The sequence below is a fragment of the Nyctereutes procyonoides genome, unplaced genomic scaffold (genome assembly GCF_905146905.1).
Source record: "Nyctereutes procyonoides isolate TBG_1078 unplaced genomic scaffold, NYPRO_anot_genome, whole genome shotgun sequence".
In the NCBI taxonomy this organism is placed as follows: Eukaryota; Metazoa; Chordata; class Mammalia; order Carnivora; family Canidae; genus Nyctereutes; species Nyctereutes procyonoides.
The window spans coordinates 58679951-58701553 of NW_026575133.1; the positions used below are offsets into that span (position 1 = coordinate 58679951).

General features: G+C 52.4%; 1 protein-coding gene across 2 annotated transcripts in view; it reads right to left on the reverse strand.

Annotated features, from left to right (window-relative positions):
- FAM167A (family with sequence similarity 167 member A) overlaps nt 1-21305 on the reverse strand; it is a 43801-nt gene extending 22496 nt beyond the window's left edge. The window contains exons 1-3 of one of the 2 annotated variants that reach the window (XM_055300599.1): nt 21244-21305; nt 15185-15284; nt 2123-2897 (exon numbers count right to left, since the gene is read on the reverse strand). In XM_055300599.1, the coding sequence (XP_055156574.1) occupies nt 2123-2491 (369 nt within the window). In that variant the 5' untranslated portion in view covers nt 2492-2897; nt 15185-15284; nt 21244-21305. Of the gene's footprint in view, nt 1-2122; nt 2898-3231; nt 3364-15184; nt 15285-21243 lie in introns of those variants that run through there. The other variant, XM_055300600.1, reaches the window with a different exon arrangement.
- Nucleotides 21306-21603: the final 298 nt, after the last annotated feature.

Genomic DNA, 21603 nt, shown 5'->3' on the forward strand with positions numbered 1-21603 from the left:
AATTTAAATAAAAACTTAGAAAAAAAAATTACACTGTGTATATGGAAAAAAATAAAATATCCTGCAAATATAAAGCATTATGAATGCTAATATTCCCTGTACTTGAGACAGCCTTTGGCAGACAAGTTAGTCTGGACAATTAGTATTTCTTTCTCTGCCTACAGAGCATTGCTCTCTCTGCATTACCCATGGTTGTCCTTGACCTGGCCCTCCTGCTTTTTCTCAGCACATAGTCTGGCCAGGGCAGTCATGCTGCTTGACTTGCAATGGCCAGGCAAGAAAAAGGGGCCCAGCCCGCAGATCTACAGCAATGCTTTTGAACCTAGGCTGCGTTTGGAAGCACCAGGAGAACTTTAAAATCTGATGCCTGGGTCCCACCCCACTGACATTCATTTTGATTGATCTGCATGTCTAGGTTCTGGGACATTTTAAGGCTTCCCAGGTGACTCTAATATGCAGGTGGGGTTGAGAGACACCTCTCTCATCTAGAGGATGAGGGAGATGAGCTCTAGAGAATTCCCTCCCGGTTTACTCACAGGGAATTCCTTCTCTAATCTCCACCCCAAAGCCCCCCACCCCCACCCCCACCCCCGGAAGGAATGCTAATTTATTTAGAAAGCAAAAGCCTCCACTCCCAGAAGCAATAAAACCTCAAAGGGACCCAGAGCCAAGTAACTGAATCCTTGATTGATGGGGATATTTTTGTTCTCTTTGTGAAAACAAATGAAAGCAGTTCAGCCTGGGGATCTTAAAGACCAGCTTTAAAGAACAGGGGCCAGCGTGTGTCCCTCTGGACTCACCTCCTAAACCTGCCAGGAGCACCCACCCAGTGGCAGTGGAGTGTTCAGAGACACAGCATGAATCCACAGGTGCCCCATTTTCTATGCAAGCCAACTTTACACCCCACTTACTAAAGACAGACATAGTGGAAGGGTATATTTTGGGAAGCAGTTTCAATACTAAAGATTAAACATTAAAACGAGAAAAGATTGCCAGTTCATCAGACACCTGAGTCCCTGAGCCTCCCCTCCTGCCCCAATTACTTATTTCAACCCATGAGGAATTCTTGGCCCCAAAGGGGATTTATATTTCGTGATTTTGCAGAACAAACCAGGGAGGCCTCTGCCTACCCTGTTGACACAGCAGTTATGAGTGGCTCTCCAAGGCAGCTGGCTGTTGGTGCTGGCTCACCTGTGTCCAGGGTGGCCTGACAGGGCAGGTGTTACCTGGGCCACAGGTGAGGAGGAGGGACAGGAGTCGAGGTCATGGGGAGCATTAGCACCATGCCTGGCTTTGCCGAGGGGCCACTCGATGCCCAGGACCAGTGATTCTCCCCTGGGCAATGGGCACAAAACTCTGAACATCTATTCCCTTTCCCACCTGCTGAGAGATGCCACTGATGGGAGCCTACTGTGCCCGTGGGCAGAGGAAAGCTGCTGCCCTCCCCCTCCCCAAGCATACCTGTTACTCATGCTCATTCCCCCAGATGCCCCTCCAGGTGCTGACTTCTGGGCAGACCCTCACTCAACCTCCAAGACCCAGCCCAAAGCTCTCAGGCCCCATCAACCGCGCCACCCTCACAGCAGCTCCTTACACACAGCTCAGTAAGAAGGGAGCACTGTGGGCTGACCTTGAGCCACGTAGAGCAACCCCCAGACACACAGCTCTGGGCCTGCACAGCCCCATCTGTACTCGCCCCCCACAGCCCCAGGGTCCCAGCACAGCGCCCCCTCCCCACCCCTGTGGAGCAGAGTAGCCTTGGCTTGCTGAGGAGGGCTCCTAGCAGGTGGGATGGACAGTGAGAACATTTTGGAGGGGAGGGACATCACACTCCAGGAACATCCTTAGCAGTCCGGAATGAACCTATGAGACCCTGTGCAAGGAGGGCGTTGGGGAAGGTGGGGGCACACAGGCTTCCTCCTCCTGTGACTAGGGGCTGATTGGCATGTGGGTCTCACGTAACTGCACAGTAATGAGGTCTACCCTTGATTTAATGGGGGAAATGACAGATGCGCAAGTGGGAGGGATAGAGATTGGGGGAGAGGCGGAGAGATAAAGAGAGACACAGACAGAGGAGAGAGAGATGCCTTTTCTGGGGATTCTTGGAGGGGCAGCCACTTACCAGTTCCTTCCTGAGCCAGGCTATAGCTTCGTCAATACTTTCAAAGCCTTCCAGCTTGCCGGTGGGCTGGGGCCCAGCATCCTGGCTGGCACGCCTGTTAGGTGGGGGATGCTGCTTGGACCCCCTCCTTGGGGATGAGGGCTCCTCCTGCCCACACTCCCCCTGCTCAGCAGCTGGCCTCGGGAAGGGCCATGTCTGCTCTTCCAGCCTGGCTTGCCATTCCAAGTAGGAGGGCCTCCGGGTCTCCAGCCTCAGTTTCTCGGTGAGGGCCTTCAGGCTCCGCAGGTGGTCATCGGGAGGCAGGGCTGCTCCTGCTGGCTCTTCTTCCCCACCAACCACTTCTTCTACTTGGATCTGAGGCACAGACATCCTAGAGTCTGCTGGGGCGGCGTGGGGATCTTGGTGGGTGGCAAGATTGGTTCCCCCTCAGGAGTGATCTCATCCAGCTGGGTTCAAGGCTGCTGAGGGCATTGCTGGGATGTGAGTAGCTCCCGGAGCTGACAGGGAACTGGATGTGGACGAGCCACACAGTGTGCCCTCCGGAGCAGTGGTGGAGGTTCAGTGTTTAAGATTCTTCCCGGAGTCCTGTGGGTGCCATGCTTCACAAAAGGCAGGAACAGACAAGCGTCAGCAGGAATTTTGGGGGGGGCAGATTTGCCAAGATCAGTCCTGGAGGTGCAGGCAGATCAGAGAGAGGCAGGGAAGCAGGACTGAGCTCCCTCATTGGCAAGGGCAGGCGGTGAAAAGCTGCCTGCCGGCTGGCTGGTAGGAGGCCCTGCAGGAAGGATGCAAATGATGTCAGTACTAATCCCGCCCCTGGCAGACCTGCCACATTCCTGAGCTCCTTAGGAGGGGAAACTGAGGCTCAGAGAAGTCAGGTGACAGGGCTGTGGATAGTTCGCTCAGGACTAGAAGTGAGGCAATTTCAAGGCTTAACCCAATGCAGAGAAGTCAAGAATAAATCAGGGCTCTCTACAGGGTTTCACCACCTTTGAAATGATTCCACCTCCATTATCACATTCAATCCTCATGGCAAGTCTGTAGTTACTTCTCCGAGTTCCCATTTTGCATGGGAGGAACCTGAGGCTCTTAGAGGTTGAATGACTCACCAGAGAGCTCCTGGCCATTAGCAAGGACAAGTCTGGGTTGTCTGATTCTGAAGGATCAGGTCTCTCCTCCGAGCGACAGCTACCTGAGGGTCCCCAGGCCGACACTGTAGTGCCATGGGTCTCAGGACAGGGACCGCTGACCCCGCCCAGCACAGTGCCCCCACCCCTCCTCAGGCACTGGCTCTTCCAGGTCTTACTGCGCACTCTCAGCTGCTTCTTCCAAGAACAACACCTTACCTCACGCTTCCGAGGAGGAAGCAAATAAACCTGCAACGGCTGAGGGAAGAGCCGACCTCACTCAAGGAGGATTGTTAAACCAAGCGAGGTTTGTGACTCACCATTCTAGAAAGATGGGTCGCACATTTACCTAAAATGCCTACACCGCAGTGCCTCGTGGACAAGGGCTGTGGCTTTCTGATGTGACTTGGCCTTCCCACCTCTGGGGAGAGGGTCTGAGGGCAGGTAGAGAAGTCACTCTGAGTCCCAGTCTGAGTCCGAGTGAAGCTCCAGCCTCCCAGCCCCATCCCTGTGCCCACAGAGTCCAGGCAGGTGGAGATGGAGATGGGTACATCAGAGTAGGGGATGTTTGACTTGGACCAAGGAGAGGAGTCCTTGGTTCTTAGCCGGCTCTTGAAAAAAATGTGTGCTGAGGGCATGCTGAAAAAGCATGAATTCATACGGAAAGATGTCCAAGATAAAGCTTAGGTGAGAAAACCCAAAACACTCATAGTCTGGAGAGTACACTGTTGGTGTGGAAGAGGAGAAGGGGAAGATTTTTATTGATTTCCATATACCTAAAATGATCTCTCCAAAGAGAAAAACGGACACTAAGAGTCCTGATGACTTGTTTGGGTGACAGGAACTGGGCATGGGTGTTGGTGGGCAGGCATATGAAGAGGCAGGGAATGCGGGGAGTGGGGAACAAAATAAAAACAGAGACTTGGCCCCCTGGGGAGGCTCTGGGGCTTCTCTCCCACCGAGCTGTGGAGATACTCAAGAAGAGCAGAACTTGCTGTCTTTCTGGACTGTTTCTACAATCCCCGCCTGCAACACGATCTGACCAGAGGAAGTCTGGCCATCCTCCCCATGCTCTGAGCCTGGCCCATTTGAGGGCAGCCCTGAGGAATGAGGAGGAATAGTCTACCCCAACTAATAGCAGAGAAACCTACTGTTCACCTCTAGCCACCCAGATGGGAATCCCCAGAGGAACCTTCACAAAAATGGATTCCCAGGCTCCATTCCCAAGGGGTTCTGATTCAAGCAACTTGGGGTGGGACTTTAAGGCTCGGCAGGTGATGTGAGGAAACAGCTGGGGCTGAGAACCACTGGTTCTGAGCTAGAACACTAGACTAGAGATCAGATGGCGTAGGTGCAGGGGCTGTCAGGCTTGCTGAGCCTCAGTTTCCTTGCCTATAAAATGGGGGTGATCATACCAATCTCCTAGGTTTGGGAGGATTGGCAAACTAAGGTTTGTATCCACTTTCTGCAGGTTTAGCATGCTCTGCAAACGTGGGGGTGTTCTCGCGCGGGGCTTTCAACGCACTCTCAAGGTTACACAGGCTATTTTATTTATTTATTTATTTATTTATTTATTTATTTATAATTTTTTTATTTTTTTTAATTTTTATTTATTTATGATAGACACACAGAGAGAGAGAGAGAGGCAGAGACACAGGCAGAGGGAGAAGCAGGCTCCATGCACCGGGAGCCCAATGTGGGATTCGATCCGGGGTCTCCAGGATCGCGCCCTGGGCCAAAGGCAGGCGCTAAACCGCTGCGCCACCCAGGGATCCCAACATAGGCTATTTTAGAGTCTCTCTGAATCTAAAGACCTATTAGCAGCCCCTCCCAGGCACTGCCTCTTTTGCTGAGGTGCCAGAAAGTGTTTTGAGGGTGCCTCGGGGCATCTCTGCCTTCCAGGACTTCTTTCTACCGGACTGGGGAGCTCTGATCATTTCCAGCGAAGCCTTTTGGAGAGGATCTAATTGCGGACAAACCCAGAGCAGTGCTCTCTCCACACCACAGTTGTGTGAGCAGGCACTGACGGGAAGTCTCCCTTCATCTCTCCCTGCACACTTGACTACAGAAGGCAGGGGCAGCTATGGCTGCAGGGAGAACCTGTTAGGGAAAGGTCTTCCCTTTGGAGTGTGAAATAGCTATGACTCCATGATTTTATGAGGCTGCCTCCAAGGGTAGGGGGAGTTTATTTTAATTGGTGTTTTCTAAAGCAATCCAGAGAAGGCCTGTGAAGACGGTGTCAGAAGGACTTGGAGGCATTAACAGGAGCGCCAATGCACGGTGAGTCAGCTAATGATGATCCTTTGATCTGCTGAGCTTAGGGGTGTATGAAAGCACCCTTGTGTGCATCCTCTCGCTCAAGTCTCACAGGGGTCCCAAGGAGCAGGTGGGATCACCCCATTTCACAAATGGGAAAATCGATGCTGGGAGGGGTGAAGTGAGTCACTCTTGACCACAGACAGGTGTCAGCAGTGGGACTTGGGCACAGTCTTCTGATGTTGACTGGCCTTTGCCTACTCCAGAAGGCGTGGGCCTTGGGGTTAGACCCTCCCAGGGCGCCCAGTTCTGTGATCTTGGACATGTTACTTCTCAACCATGCTGTACTTCTGTGTCCTTTTCTAAGAAGTGGGGATAACCAGAATCGTCTATATAGTTTTCTGGGCTTAGCAGACTATATGAAATGAAAATGCAGAGCTCCTTGTTGAACAGTACTAAGAATTTCAATCTGGCAACAGCAGAGCATTTCCCCCAAGCACAGGGCCCATTGGGGCTGCTCAGGTCCCTTGCTCTTGAAGCTGGCCCTGATGGTAATAATATCACCTTCATGGGACCATTTCAAGGATCAAAGTAACAAATATTGAGCCCTTCACATGGTGCCTCCTCTATGGTAAGTCCTAGACAAAGTTAAACTTTAAAAAATATTATTCTGGGATCCCTGGGTGGCACAGTGGTTTGGCGCCTGCCTTTGGCCCAGGGCGCGATCCTGGAGACCCGGGATCGAATCCCACGTCGGGCTCCCGGTGCATGGAGCCTGCTTCTCCCTCTGCCTGTGTCTCTGCCTCTCTCTCTCTCTCTCTCTCTGTGTGACTATCATAAATAAAAAAATATATATTATTCTTAAGATGATGAAACCTATTGGTGCTACATCAGTCATATGACCAGAAAAAAATGCTCTGCCCTGCACTGAGGAATCACCCTGTTGGTCCTTGACCTGCTGGGTGCACCCTGCATCCTTCCCTGGAAGCTGACTGAGATGAAGTTGATTGGTTCCACCTCCCCCTAGATGTTCAGGTCTCCCCCTTAGATTCTTATCACGTAGCGGTGACTAGCAGGTCTTCCATAGGAAGGAGGAAACAAAAGCCTAGTTTAGGAAAACATGATTTTATGTCCCCACTCCCTCCCTCCCTGCTCATTTTCTAAACACCCCTGTCCACAGCTCAGGGCCCTGGGGGTGACCTAGTTTGACAGTGTGTCATCCACATGGTAAGCACAAGGGTAGGGGGCTGAATGTCTCACCTCTGGTCTCAGATCTGCTCCCCAGAAACCCAGTGCTGGGGCTCAGCTCTCTCCTCTTAGTCTCAGTTTCCAACTCTGTATAAGGGGGCTTCCTACCCCAACCCGCCTCACGAGGATGCTGTGAGGATCTGCTGGATTCTGGTACACAAAAGCTCTTTGCAACCTTTGAAGAGCTGTACCCACCTGGGGATTATTATGATCATCAAGGCATGTATGGGGTATGGAGCGGCCTGAGTCAGGGACTTGCCGCTTGGGGGGCATGGCGACACGGAGTGGGCAGGGACAGAGCCCTAAGCTGCTTCCCCTTGCCCCCTCACCAGGGGGTGAGGATTTGCTGAAATAGGATCTGATCTCCATTCTCCTGGTCATCAGAGGGTGTCCCAGGGATCACTGCCCTGAGAGCCTCTGTGGAGGTGCTCCTCCCTCCACCTGCCAGGTTGCCAGGGCCTGAGCCGGAATGTCACCGACTCAGGGCACTGTAGGGCTTTGGGTGCTGAGCTGGTGGAGAGGTGTCGGCTGGGTGCAGGGGAACCAAGGCCAGCACTGGACGGTTTCCTGGGCTGAAAGGGCAGGGGAGGAAGAGCCCTCCAACACCAGGGCAAGCGGGCCTTCTTTTATCTAACCTAAGTCCTTCCTGCGGCGGGGCAACATAGTGTCTGTCACTTTGGGCCTTGCAAAGGTGGACAGCCTGAGGAGGAAAGCCAAAGGACGCTGGCACACCCGGGCACCCAGAAAAACAAAGTCAGACCCTAATCCCCACCAGGCCTGGGCGTGCTCTGCTAGGCAGGCCACCTGGCTGCGGGGCAACACAAAATTTCCCTCAACAGAAGACAAGCCTCAGGGGCGCATCCGCCTTTTTTGTTGGAGCGACAAGCCAGCGCCTGGGGACGAACGCTGCACAGGAGGGCTGCTGCTCCAACACGCTCCTGGCTCACTCCAGCCCACAGTGGCTGCTGCGAAGGAGGCCGTGCCAGCCATGAGCTAATTCTCAGGCTGCTAGAGGAGCCAGGTGGGTGCAGCTCAGTCATCCAGCCAATTATGCCCTCGTGTTATTATGACCTAATCTGTTCACTTGAACAGCTTTCAAACCCACTTCCTAGATGGACTCCTTGGGCAGGGAAGGGTGCGAGGGCAGAGGGAGCTGCTAACCCACTCTCTCTGTCTCTCCCTGTCTCTGTCTCTCTCAAGGGTGAAGGTCGGATGAGACTGTTCCCTGGCAGGACTCACTCCCTTATTGCTGTACGGTCTAAGAAACTCAAAAGCCACCCTCACCCCCTGTTGGGACTCCCAGGCTCGCGCCTGCTCCCTTCAGGCTAGGGTACAGGGCTAGAATGGTTTCATTTCTTCTCCATGGTGTGCAACTTCCCCAGTGCTCCTGTCCCATGGAGGAGCATGCTTTCTCACTCCCTCAGGGCTTTGCACAAGCTGTTCCTTTAGCCTGGAACACCCTTCCCTCCCTCTACCCCTCATTTCTCAAGGGGTTTCCTTTTCAGGAAGTTTTCCTTGACCCGCCCCAGCTGTGTGTGCCTGGGATGCAATAGAGAGAGAGCACATCAGAGAAACAATGATCTCATCACAACAATATTAGCTAACACTTACTCAGAGCGGACCACACCAGGCATTGTTCTAGGAGCCTTACATGTAATAACACATTAATCCTCAAAACAACCCTACAAGGCAAGTAGTAGCATTGTCTCCATTACACAGATGAGGAGACTGAGGCACAGGAAGGCTGAGTAGCTTGCCTGAGGGCACAGAACTGATGAATGGGAAAGTAGGGATCTAACCTCTACAGTCTCGCTCTGGGCTGGCCCCTCATCTACCGGATTTAGTGGTCCCCTCGAGTCGTAGCACTTTCCTAATGGTTCCTTTACCAGACTCTGGGCTTCAGGAGGGTGAGAACCAGGCTTTGTATCCTGGAACAAGCAGCACTTAGCACCATGCTGCCTTCTCTAAATGTTTGTGGAATGAACAAGTAAATAGAACAGATGCCCCCCAGGCACCCACCTCGGGCATTGTGGCCTATGCTCACTCCAGTCTCAACCAGTCTGGACAGGCTCACAGAAGCAGAGGAGACCCGGTCCCCTCACCACTTGTCCTCATGAGACATGCCCTGACCTCAGAGTCCCAGACAGAGGCTGTCAGGCCGTAGGAAGAAAGGATAGCCTCATCCTGCATCAAGGGCCAGGCCTGGGAGCTGGCACACGGGGCAGTCCAGCATCACAGGTCCAGTTGGAGGGGCCTCCTCTGTGTCCAGCATCATGAAGTAGTTTCCACCCTGTGTCCTTTATCTCTTCTGGAAAGAGCATTTCTCTGTGCTTCCTGTTGAGTAAGGGGCAGGTGGGGTGAGGTAGATGAGGGAGGGAGAGATAGGTAAGAGGGAAGTGATCTGGGCTCACCAAAAATCCCAGAAATGCTGAGGCTAACAGAGCCAGATAAGGGAACATCACCACACCACTTTGTCTTAAACAGCACAGAGGAGATATTCAAAGGGGAAGTAATGATGGTGCTATCAGAGGTGACATCAAGAAAATTTAAGTTCCCCGGTCAGTTTTCTATAAAAGACCAATCATAAAAGGCCTCAGGGGTCCCCATGCGGGAGCCCTCTCACTCCAGAGAGCTATTTTCTTTCCTTTCTGTTCTCAACCTTAATAAACTTTCACTTCACCTCATCCTTTTGTATCTGCGGATTCAGAGATTCATTCTTCCACTCAGGGAGACAAGAACCCTGCAACCCTGTAACATTTCAGGACGGGTAGGCCTTCTCTGTCCTGAGTAAGTGGTCACATGACTCCAGCTGGGCCAATCAGAGTCCTCTTAGGTTTCAGTACCAGAATCATCCAGAAACCAGCCGGTGTTCCGTGCTGACCTGGGGTCACTGGGGGCCTTGGTCACCACAGGGAGAAACTGTGTTTCTGACATTTATAACCAGCATAAGCATGTGTTGGAGAAAGAATATAAATAACATCTGGCGTCAGTGGATATTTGTGGGCATCTGTCTTGTTTGTTTACCATAAACTGTTTTCAGGGAGCTCCTCATTTTGTGCTAGACAGCCGGCAGGTTGGGTTTATCTCCTCTGGAACAGACAGGATCGTATCCTCCTTCCTGTCCTGAGCCCTGACACAACCAGCTGTGCGCATGTGAATTGAGCTTGGCCAATCAGATGCTCAGGCCCAGGCCTCAGAATGTGGTGCATGTGAGGCCCTGAAGGAGAAATGGTTAGGAGTCGTTTGTGGCCACGTAAGCCTTGGAGCAGATGTGAAGTGCAGGGGAGGTGGCATTATCTTAGCCAGATCATCCCTGCTAAAGGACTATTGGAGGATGTGATACATAATAAGAAATAGATATTTGGTTTCCATCCCCAATTTCTCGTACAGAGAGAAACCCTTGGAATGTCCTGAAACCCTTGGAATGTCCTAATTGATGAGAGCAATAAGAATATTTCTTCTTGAGATGCCTGGGTAGCTCAGTGGTTGAGTGTCTGCCTTCGGCTCAGGACGTGATCCCAGGATCCGGGATCGAGCCCTGCATTGGGCTCCTTGCAGGGAGCCCACTTCTCCCTCTGTCTGTGTCTCTGCCCCCCCCCCTCTCTCTCTGTCTCTCATGAATAAACAAATAAAATCTTAAAAAAATAATATTTATTCTTGTAACATCTAGGGTTTTGTCCTTAGTTCTTGAAATGGCTATAGACCCAGAGAGGTGAAAGGAGGATCTCACTATTCATAACAAGTCCCTTTCAACCACACCTGCGTTTATGTTAATGCAGGGACTCATGGAAAACCCCTCAGGACGGGCTGCTTGTCACCAGGGAAACTGACTCTGTAATTAGAGGGTTGGGACGTACGGCCCCATCCCTGTCCTGGGGGGCAAGAGGGAAGGGGCTGGAGATGGAGTCAGTCACAAACAGCTACTGATTTAATCAGTGATGCCTATGTAATGAACCTCCATAAAAACCCTACCCTAAGGAGTTCAGAGAGCTTCTGGGTTGGTGTGCACACGGGAATTCTGGGAGGGTAGCACACCTGGGGAGGGCATGTGAGTTCTGCACCCCTTCTGCACACCTTGCTGTATGTACCTCTTCATTGGCAGGGACATGCAAGCAAATGCTTCCCTGAGTTTTGTGAGCCATTCTAGCAAACTTGTGAATCAGAGGAGGGGTTTGTGGGCAATTCTCGGTTTATAGCCAGTAGGTTGGAGGTAGGGGTGGCAATCCGGGATGTGCAGTTGGCGTGTGAGGTGGGGGCAGTCTGCCGAATTGAATCCTTCACTTGTAGGATCTGACACTGACTTTAACTAGATGGTGTCAAAATTGAGTTCAATCATAGGACACCCAGTTGGTGCCTGCAGAGAACTGGAGGGTTGTTTAGTGTGGAAGAAATCACACATCTGGTATCAGAAATGTTTGTGTGGGGGTAGAGTGTGAGTCAAATCCTAGCACTCCACTGAGTCGGTCTCAGACAGTTTAATTCACAGGGCCTTGCCTCCCACTCTGTTTTCTGGAGCTGCCTTGGTTCTGCCTGTCTTCTCCCTTGGGTCTTTACCTCCTGCCAATTCTGTGAACACCTTACAGTAATAACGTTTTCTGTTGCTTAGACCAAGAGCCCTGATTGAAAGGTAGAGGATGAATAATTCATTTGGGGAGACAAAATACATCATTGAGGGCTAAGCAGTGTCATAAAACAGCATGACAACCAAAAAACCCTCTCCTCTCCACGTTTCCACGTGTCCCTGGGAGGCTGGTGGTGCCACCCCCAGCTGAGAACCACAGGGCCTCCGTTTTGAAAGTGAGGTGGCTGCAGTGTCCACCTTGCAGAGCTATAGTGAGGATGAGAGAGTGAGGGCAAAGGGCTTGGCACACTTCCATGTGTTTTATAAACTTAAAATCAGGGCAGCTCAGGCCACAACTCACACCTGAATTTGTTTCTTTCCTTTTCTAAAGCGGCTAATTCTTTTATTTTTTCCCCCCAAGTGGATGAGGGGTCAATAGGTCTGGGATGTGGAGGCGGAGCTCTGACCAGGCAGCCTTTTCCAGCTAGGTTTAATCATTAAAACCCTGATGCTTATCTTGAATGGAGAGCCCAAGGCCCCGACTCAGGCCCGACCTCCGGTGGTGGTCACCCACGCAGGCTGGCCGTGAATTTCTAGTGCCTGCTCTGCACACTGGCAGGAGTGCTAATGACCCTGGGCTGAGAGGCCAAGGGACACAGCCCTGCACCCTACCGAGCTGCCCAGAGGAGCCAGGGAGCTTCCAGGAGCTGCCAGAAAGCGTGTTTTCTCTCCTATCAGAGGTTGCCATGGTGACCAAAGCAGGAGGGGACACCCGCTGGTCTGGCCCCAGCATAGCTCATCTTTATTCCAAGTCTTGGCTGAGCCAGTGTGGGGAGGGAGCTCCTGAGGTGGGGGAATGACATCTTGCAGAGACTGGACCCTGGCGGAGGTGAACTGTGCTGGGACATTGTGTGTGTGTGTGTGTGTGGGGTAGGTTATATTGTTGCACGTGTGCTCTGGGTGCATGGTGGGGGATGACAGTAAGGGAAGGAGGATGGTACCACGGCTGTGCCTGTCAGTGGAACCTTTCTCAAATGCCCCCCTGATCTATACCTCAGGGGACAGCTCACCTACGGGGCTGCAAGCTGCCCACCCAGAAGACCCCTTCATTTTCCACCTCCTGGAAGTCATCTGTTTGCTGCCTGTATTACTCCTGGCAGCAAGCCACTGTGAGAAAGAGTCTGAGGCCATGCTGCCTGCCCTCAAGTCTTGGCTCCACACAGAGACTGGCTCTGACCATCTTATGGAGACATCCTTCTTCCTTTGAACCCACAGCTGTTATCACTCATCATATAACTATGCTATATGTCGATTTATTTACTTATTTATTGTATGTTTCACCCACTAGCATGTAGGCTCTGTGAGGGCGGTGATGGTCTCCTGTGTCTCTAGCACCCAGGACACAGTATGTGCTCAGTAGCCTTGTTGAACGAACGGATGACTTCTCTGGGACCTCCCTGCTCTCACAAAGACTAAAACTCTGTTTTCGAGCTCAGCTGAGAGGTTGCTCCCACTCAGAAGTCCTCAAGGATACCTCACCTGCCAGGTCATTCTTTGAATTCCCCCGGGCACTGGCTTCTATTACGCTCACCACCCATTAGGCAGTTGATCTTGAGCTTTGGGAGTGTCCTGCCTCCCTGACCAGATGTCTAGCTCCTCAATAGGAAGAACACTGCTTTCTCTTTTGCGTCCTGAACACAACGCTCTAGAGACCATAGATGTTCAGTAAGTGCTGAGGATGGTGATGCTGTGAATCAGTGACCACATCCTAGCTGCAGTAGTTCTACCTCCAAACCTGCCCAGCAGAAGACCTCCTGCAAGTTCATAGGTAAGACTTTCAAGGTCAGAATGAGTCTGAATTGGTAGGCGGGATGGCTTGTGGGGCTGGCCTCAACTTCATGTTTTATCCTTCCCCCAAAACCTCATGTTTGAATATGACCGAGTCTTTGAGCCTACTTCAAACACCACTTCATTCTAGAGCCTTCCATGTTCTTTTTGAATGGAACTGATCGCTTTTTCCCCTAACAAAAAATTTTTAGCACTTTTCTGCACTGACTAGTCTTAGGTATTGACTATTTCTCTCCTTGGATCACATTAGTTACATTTCTGATGCTCCTGTGAGGTGGACCAATGTCTTCAGCATCCCTTCTGTGGGTCCTCTCCCAGCATCATTTTAGTGTTTAGAAGGGACTGTGAGTCAGAGCTCCTTGCCCACCACTCCCACCCCCAGGGATGAGGTTCGTTTTAGCCCTTACTCTGGCAAGAGCGACTGGTCTGATGGATGTATGCATGGCCAAGCAAGGCCAGTCTGAATCTTTCCACGGGATTTAAATATAGACATTTGAAGAAACAGGGCTTTTCGGCCTGAGTTTCCAGGATGCATCATTGTCAGCCTCATGGAGACCTCATTTTCATTGAGGAGGAATAAGCCTTTAGGAAGGGGAACCAAATGAGAGACAGAGACAGAAACATGATAACATCTTCAGAGCCACTGGACCCAATGGTGTCTAAAGACATACACTCCCTATTTCTATGCACTAGTGAATTCTCTCCTTTGTTTGGGCTAATTTAAGCTGGACTTCTGTTTCCTGCCACCAAAACAGGCCCCAGTCATCTCCCTGCACTCACTGTGGGATCTGTCTAGGCACTATCTAATTCCAATTCTTCCCCATACTTCTTATAGCTACTGGCTTGATAGTGCCAGTTCAACTTTAGTGTGTTTTTCAGTATAAATAAAAGAAATATATAAGTGGCCATTTCCCCTCAAACTGAATACAGGAATAAAAATACAAATTTCTAGAATCAAGAGGAAGAGGGGAAGAGAACCATTTTCCAGTGGCTACCATGCACCTGGCCTTGAAATGGCCCTGAGATAGGAATATCTCTGCTTGACAGGTCATATACAGGTAAGTAAGAAACGACCATCTGAGCCCAAGTTTTCCCAACTGCATCATTTTGACCATGTCCTCAAATGACTTCATATGTAGAAAAGTAACAGGAACATATGCTTTATAGTGTTTCAATGTTTTAAAGCCAGGAGCAAATAATACCATTTAAATAGTCTTATGGCAATACTTCATTTTCCTTTAAAATTAATCTGCACAGTCGAGGAGGTTGAGACCCAAGCACCTAGACTGAAGTCCCTTTCTATTGACGTTGGTGAGCAAAACTACTGCAGCATAAAGGTCTCTCTCCCAATCTAGAGCCCTCCTCTGAGGGCAGGGTCCGGCAGTAAGGGGACCCAAGTCTAAGCAAAGTACTGCTGTTTAATGACTGTGACAACCTCCCAGACAAATTACATGACTTTTTGGAACGTGAGTGACGTGTCTGGTATGGGAGACAGAGCTCATTTCTTCTGTCCCTGGTGTTTTTGTTGGAGGTAAGTTGGCTCCCAGGCAGGTCCCAGGGACCGCTAGGATTCCTAGACCTGAGGCTGCCAGCCTGGGAGGATGCGCCGTTGGGTATGAGGCCCACTGTGGGACCCCAGCAGGTACAGAGAGGCTCAGTGGGCTGTGTTCCTCACTCCTCTGGACTTTCCTGCTCTGGGCAACCCAGACAGCCTCCCAGCCAGGGTCACAGCACTGCTGCCAGCAGATGGAAATGAGAGAGCTCCAGCCCAGGGTGGGAGAGAAAAGAGCTCCTGGCCTGAGAGTCAGCTCCAGGGACCCTGTCTCTTCCCAGGTGACTGCAGCAACTCATTTCCCTCTCAGGGCTTCACTTCTCTCCTGCAAAACATGCAGTTTGGGCACATAGGCCTCTGCACTTCCTTCCACCTTGACACGTGCAGAGTTGAGACCACAGCGGCTGGTGGGTTATCACCATGTCACCGAGCTGCACACATGAGGGGTGGGGGCAGGGGAACCCACTTACCCACGCTCTCCCAGGGGTGTCTCCCAGTGAAGCTCCGTCTCTGACGTCCAGCGCTAATGGCTGTACCTCCACTTATCATCCAAAGCTTCTGTTTCCGTACCTGGCATAACAAGAAAAATCACAATGATTTTGAAATCACCCTGTACAAAAAAGTTCACAATTTTTCGCACCACACGCTATGGTCTGGGCTGGAGAGAGGCCTTCCGGAGATAAACCACAGACAAACCACAAACCAGAGATGTCTTGAGACTTGCCTGGGGTCACACAGCTTTGTCCGTGGGGTTTGTCTGGGGTTGGATTCATCTTCTGACTCCAAGCTGGGCTTTTACTGTCTAGAATATCGGGAAACCTTGTCTCATCTCGCTGGCATATTGTGAGGCAAGATTCTATAAAAAACACTTGTTCAGACCTTTGCACATTCAAAGTGCTCAGCCCATGCTGAATAATTGATGGGCTCTGCTCTCGGCCACTCAGAACAGACGCACAGGCCTCCTGCCACACATAGGGCTGGGAACGTGGAAACCTTTCCTATGGTTTCACCCAGTGAAAGAAGTTTCCCAGAAAATCACCAAGAAAGAGTTGTGCTTCCCTATTGCTGCGGAGAGAGGCCTTGGCTCCTGGGACCTGCAGATCTAATTTACTGCCTCAGTGAAAGGAGAGAAGAAAGCATAGGGCTGCTACAGGGAGGGGGCTGCTGGGCCACCCAGAGTCCACGACGCCACAATGTCCCCTCCAATGCTGTGAGGCCCTGGGAAAGGACTGCTCTGCTGTGACAGGCAGGGAGAAAGGTGCCTGAAAACCCTCAAGTCCCATACAGGGGACAGGCTGGCAGGCAGGGGGGAAAGGGGGAGGGGGGAGCCAAGGGAAATGCAGGGTCTGAAGCAGGGGCCCTCCTCCAGGGAGAGCCTGTCCAGGCAGGGATGCCCAGGAGGGGCTGAGCCAGCCCGTTCACCGTCCCAGCCCACCGCTGCATGTGACCAGAGCACTTTTCTGGCCAAAGGCCATGGCATTGGGGATTAGGGGGTGGAAAGCAGACACAGAGTAGCCTTTAAAGCAATTTGCAGAGATCAAAGTAGAACACAGTTCAGGCGGGTGTTCTGGCTATAAAAGTAGGGAAGGTTTCACAGCTGACTAGAACTCAGGGTGCCATTTCACAGATAAGGGCACTGAGGTGTACATGGCCCCCCGGTGGGGTGCAGGCCACCAAAGTGTCTCCCAACTAGGATTGGTCTCAGCCCCTACACGAGGCAGAGTTAGGACTACCCAAATCCACAGGATAATTGGCTTCAACTTCAAACAGACAGAGTCAACAAAGTCCAGCTCAAACGGGAATTTGTTTTGATGATGGGCTTTCTGTTTTATTCCACATCACAAGTTCCAAAGCCTCGTGGTTTTAGCAAGGACTTCCTAAGAAGTTGCATGGTGTGCTCGGTGCTTATGCAAGTCACTTCCCTCTCACAGTCGGTCTGGGCGTGCTGACCTCTCCAGGGACTGAAGGGCCCTTAGAGTCTCCCTGTGTTTGGGCAGGGCCCATCCCCAGGAGCTGGGGATGGAGGCTGGGGGTGGCCCCGGCCTGGATTCTGCTTGCCTAGCAACGTCCAGGCGGCCTGCAGCTAACCCGAGGTGTGGGACTGCACCGTCGCTGGGGTTTGGAGGGAACAGTTGGCTCAGGGAGAACAAGAAGTGGGATGCATGGCCCTGCTCCCTGCTTGTGTCAACTTGAGCTGAGTGTCGCTGGGCCGCTGAGCTGCCTGAGTCCATGGCTCCCAGAGGGCAGAGAAAGAGATGGAGCAGGTTAGGGATGGGGCAGGGGGGACAGGGTTTCACAGCCCAGTCCCAAGATTTAACTAAATATACCACCTTGGGTAATTGATTTAACCCACTAGGCCTCAAGTTCCTCATCTGTGAAATGGGGGTCATAATGGAATCGATCTCAAAGCTTTGGAAGGATCCAATGAGATAGAGTGTACCTGAATTCTTAGTCACGCCCCTACTAGGACTGCCTCCTCCCATCCATGCAAACCATTCAAGTTAGCTCATGTACATCTGTGTGCTCCAGAATGTTCCGAACATCACCTCTCTGTCAGCTCGGTACTCTGGGCTGCTCAAATTGTCTTTTCTAACCTGCAACCCTGATCAGACTCCACACTGCTTGAGGGCAAGATCATTGTCTCATTGTGATACAATGTCTATTATTGATCTTAAAACCCTTCGTAGGTGGAGTGAGTTCTGTGCAGTTGCGTCAGGCTAGCTGGAACGAGGGTGCATTTAACAAAGGTACGTTCAAATTGGGACTCCCTACTCCGGGCCAGCAGCCTCAAGCAGAGGGTCGTGCTCCAGAGGGAGCTATGGCAGGTGTTTTGGCTGTCTTTCTCTCTGCTCAACACTGGGCATCTGATAATTAAAAGAGTAAATGTTAGAAATGCATTCTCCTTGGTGAAAACAGAGGTATTCAAGATATGTGGCTTGGCCAAAATTACTTGAGACACTCTTGACCTGAAAAGGTAGGGGGAAAGATACTAGTGAGCTCTTAGGGGAGGTGTGGTCAGGGCACCTAGAGAGATGGATAGCTGTGACCTCACCGAGTCCCCAGAGCAAGCTGTGTGAATTCTGTTGGACCTGTCTGCAAATACATGGTTGTTCAAAAAATGTATGTACATGTATGGCAGACTTTGGTCTGAGGCTTGCTTTCATCCAAGCTGCAAACGAAGTTCCTCTTTACCTTTGTCAGAGTTTGCAGTGGTTACTGTTCAACAAATGTACAAACGACAAGCCACCGAAGCCTGAGAGTCATGACCAATTGGGCTTAGTCAGTTCATAGTATCTCAGCATCCCCAGGGCACAGCACATGTCAATGCTCACAGGACTAAGGAGATAGTGTCACTTTTAACTTTAAGGGGCTGAGGGTAAGGGGACAGCCAGGGCCCTAAGAGGCCTCCCAGGTATGGATCCTGATCTAGAACCTTCCTGGGCATGCATCACCCTGAGAGTTCCCCAGCTGGCCTCTGGGGCTGAAGTGCCCAGCTCACACTCCAGAGGCTCTATTGGTTTCCTGGAATGAGGAAATGCTGCTCGGCTGTCAATAAACCCCGAAACTATGGCCACAGTGGAGGTCACTGTCTGGGCCCATTTTGTACCTGGAAAACCAGCTCTGAGCTGGGCCTTCCTTTCCAGGTCTCAAGGGACAAGCCCTATGAGGAAGTCTCCTGGGACCCATCACTAGCTCCCACAGTTATATCAGATTCTGTGTGTGTGTGTGTGTGTGTGTGTGTGTGTGTGTTTGGGGGTGGGGTGGGGCAGATTTCTGGCCATGCTGGAGAGATTGTCTTGAAGAAATGGAGCTCAGGCTATTCTCCTGGATAAGCTGAACGCTTGCCCCTTCTGGGGCTCTGCAAAGGCTGCTGGGGGTGAGGAAGCCCCTGATGCCGGAATGCTCTCCTCCACTCCTAGAGATGAGAGACCTTCCTTGACACTGCCCTGGGCACTCCCTTCTCTAAGGGCTTTTTCTGGGTGAGCACTGTTCAGAGTCAGGGTAGCAGGGGTGGGTAGCATTGAGGAGGAAAGCAGACGATGTGGGGAGTGCCAGCCTCTAACCTCTCCTCTTGCCCTCCTTCTTTCTCCTTTTCTTTGTCTCCCACACTTCAGAGAGAAAGGGGGAGGGCTGGAGGGGGGTGGCTGGGGAGGGAAGCTCTGGGCTTTCCTGCACCAGGGCAACTGTCCTAACCATGGAAAAGCTGACATTTGCAGCCTTCCAAACTCATGTTGGCAACTCGACCCTCTAGAGCCGCCCAAACTCTACAGGCTGATGGCCAAGTTGCCGCTAAACCCCTTCGCCATCTCCAGACTCTTCCTCCCCGCTCCCACCCTCTCTGCAGCCCCTCCCCAGGCCTTTGAGGTCTGCCTCAGGATCACTTCAGAATTTGCCTTTTCCTTCCCTTGTCCTCACCCCAAACCAAATTCCAGGGTACATTTGCCTCTTGAGAGCCATCCTGGCTAATCCTAGGAGATTCCCGATGAGCAAGAACTCCCTCACCCCTCTTCTGTAAACCGGGGAGCAAACTGGTCAGCTTATCATTCATCTTCCAGCTTTGCAAGTAGCTCAACATCGCAGTCAAGCACAGAACCACTGCCACTTAGAGTACAGCTCCTGGAGGAGTCTAAAGATTCCAGGTGCCTGTGTAGGGCCGTAGGAGCTTTCCATGAGCACAATTTACCTAGAGAAAACCATCCAAGTGTGTGAGAAGCCTAACAAGCAGTTTCTTCCCCCTTGGCCTGGGGCTCTGTGGGTCTCCCTCAGCAAATAGTTAGGCACAGTCTTAATTTACTTCCCCGCCAGAGCCCCTCTTTGGATGGAGGCCAAGCTGGTAGATACGGAAACAGGACTATTAATTTTGTGGAAATCCACGCATGTATTTGGGAGGACAAGACAGGAACAAGTGTGTGAAAAGTTGAGGGACTTCGGGTGGGCACGGAGGAGAAGTGGCTGAAGGAAAACTCCTCTCTCCACTTCAGGCAAGCAGGGTTGAAGCGAGCCAGGCCCGACTGCAAAGCCTTTCAGGCTCCTGATGTAAGAAATGGATTTCCTGGCTCCACGGGGTCCCTCAGGATGGTAAGGGACAGTCCCAGGACCCAGGATGAGCCCTGCCACACAGCTCTCATTTTCTCTGGGTGCAACTGGTTTCCTCCCCCTCTCTGGGCCTCTCCCCTCAGATCTCCTAAAGCAGCCTTCCTTTGAGGGCACTGTCTTCGGAGTCAGACATGTGAGGCTGACTCTCCCTCCTCTTTCACTAGCCACCTGAGCTGTGCAGAGTTCCCGAGTCTCTTGGGAGTCCCAGGGGCAAAATGGGGATACGATGTCCCCTCCCAGGGCCATCGTGAGAACAAAATGACCAACGGATGCAAAGTGTTTTCAAGCAGTGCCTGCTCGGTAAATGTACCCTGAAAAGAGCTGTCATCTTTATCCACTCTAAGCACAGCTCATGGCTGCTTTGCCAAACCTCTTAAAAACATGCTAGCAGGAACTAGTGGACGCGGTCAGGTCAGAGGCGCCATGGCCACCTCTGCTCTTCCACGACTTTGCCCAGCACTGTCCCCTTTCCATCCCCTGCCTGGGGGCGGCAGGACCAACTCTGGGGCATCAGAAGGGAAGTTGTTTGGAGCCATGGCTCCCCTGGGCCCTTAGGGGATTCTCCTGTTGATGGGGATCTGAGCTCATCCCACCTGGGATTCACCAGGAATGGCTGGGAGTGGATGGAAATTTAATCTGGGAGTTCATGCCTGTGGGTGGAAGATGAGGTCGTGGCCCACCAACCTAGAACCAGCCTCCCTTCCAGACCTCCTCAGGAGGAACCACATGCCACAGAGAATGAAAACCAGATACAGACAATAAGAGATTATTTTAAAAGTAGAACATCTAACCTGACTTGGTGGAAGGAGACACCTGTGTCCTAGCCAAGGACCATAGACATTCCTGCCTTCTCTTAATGACGCCCCCCCCCGGGGGGGGCGGGGCCCAGTCTCAAGGCTGACCTGCTCCTTCCCCTGGGGCCCTTGGGGCTGCACCGTTCCCTCTGATCAAACTGGCCTCAGCCGGGCCCTGGGTCACTTCTGAGTTAGGGATTGCTTCCTTGGGGCAAGAACTTCATGTCACTGAGCCTGAAGTAGGTTGGAGGGGACAGGGCGGGCTTAGACACGACCGGCAGTCTGGGAGCAGACTGGTGACCCAGTGGGGCTCCTCCCTCCCAGACCGTGCCCCCCACATCTCCATCCAGATCTTAGCCGTGGACCGGGGCGGCAAGGAGATGGGAGATAGCGTCCAGCAGGCTGTCCCACTCCCCAGGAGACAAGCGAGCCCCCGGCGACGATGGGGGGGGGGGCCGGCTCTCCCGGGGCGGGTTGGGGGTGTCCATCCAGGGTCTCCCCAGCCCCGCTGCACCAGGCTGCACTGTCTGCAGGTGCCTGCTCCGGGGACCCGCGGCCCCGAGCCCCCTCCCGCAGCCGCCACCAGCCGCAGCCCCTGCCCCAGTCCTGGGAACGTCCCCGCCCGGGTCGCGACCTACCTTCCCCGGCGCTCCAAGGCCCCTTCGGAGGGGGGTGGACGAGCTCCCCTCCTCCTCCTCCTCCTCCTCCTCCTCCTCCTCCTCCTCCTCCTCCGCACGCGGCTCCCGGCGCCCAGCCTCTGGCCCCGGCTCGGGGCTGAGCCCGCTTCTGCCTCCCTTTCTCTCCTCTCCCGTGAATTCTCAGCACTATTCTTTTTTTTTAAGGGACTTTTTTTTTTTTTTTTTTTTTTTTTTTTTTTTTTGCGCGTTGCGTCAGGGCTGTTGCCTGGCGACGGCGGAGCTATTCCGCGGGAGCGGGCCGCCGCGCAGTCCGAGCCCCGCCGGCCTCCGGTGCCTCCGGGCCGGGTCCTAAAGCCCCGC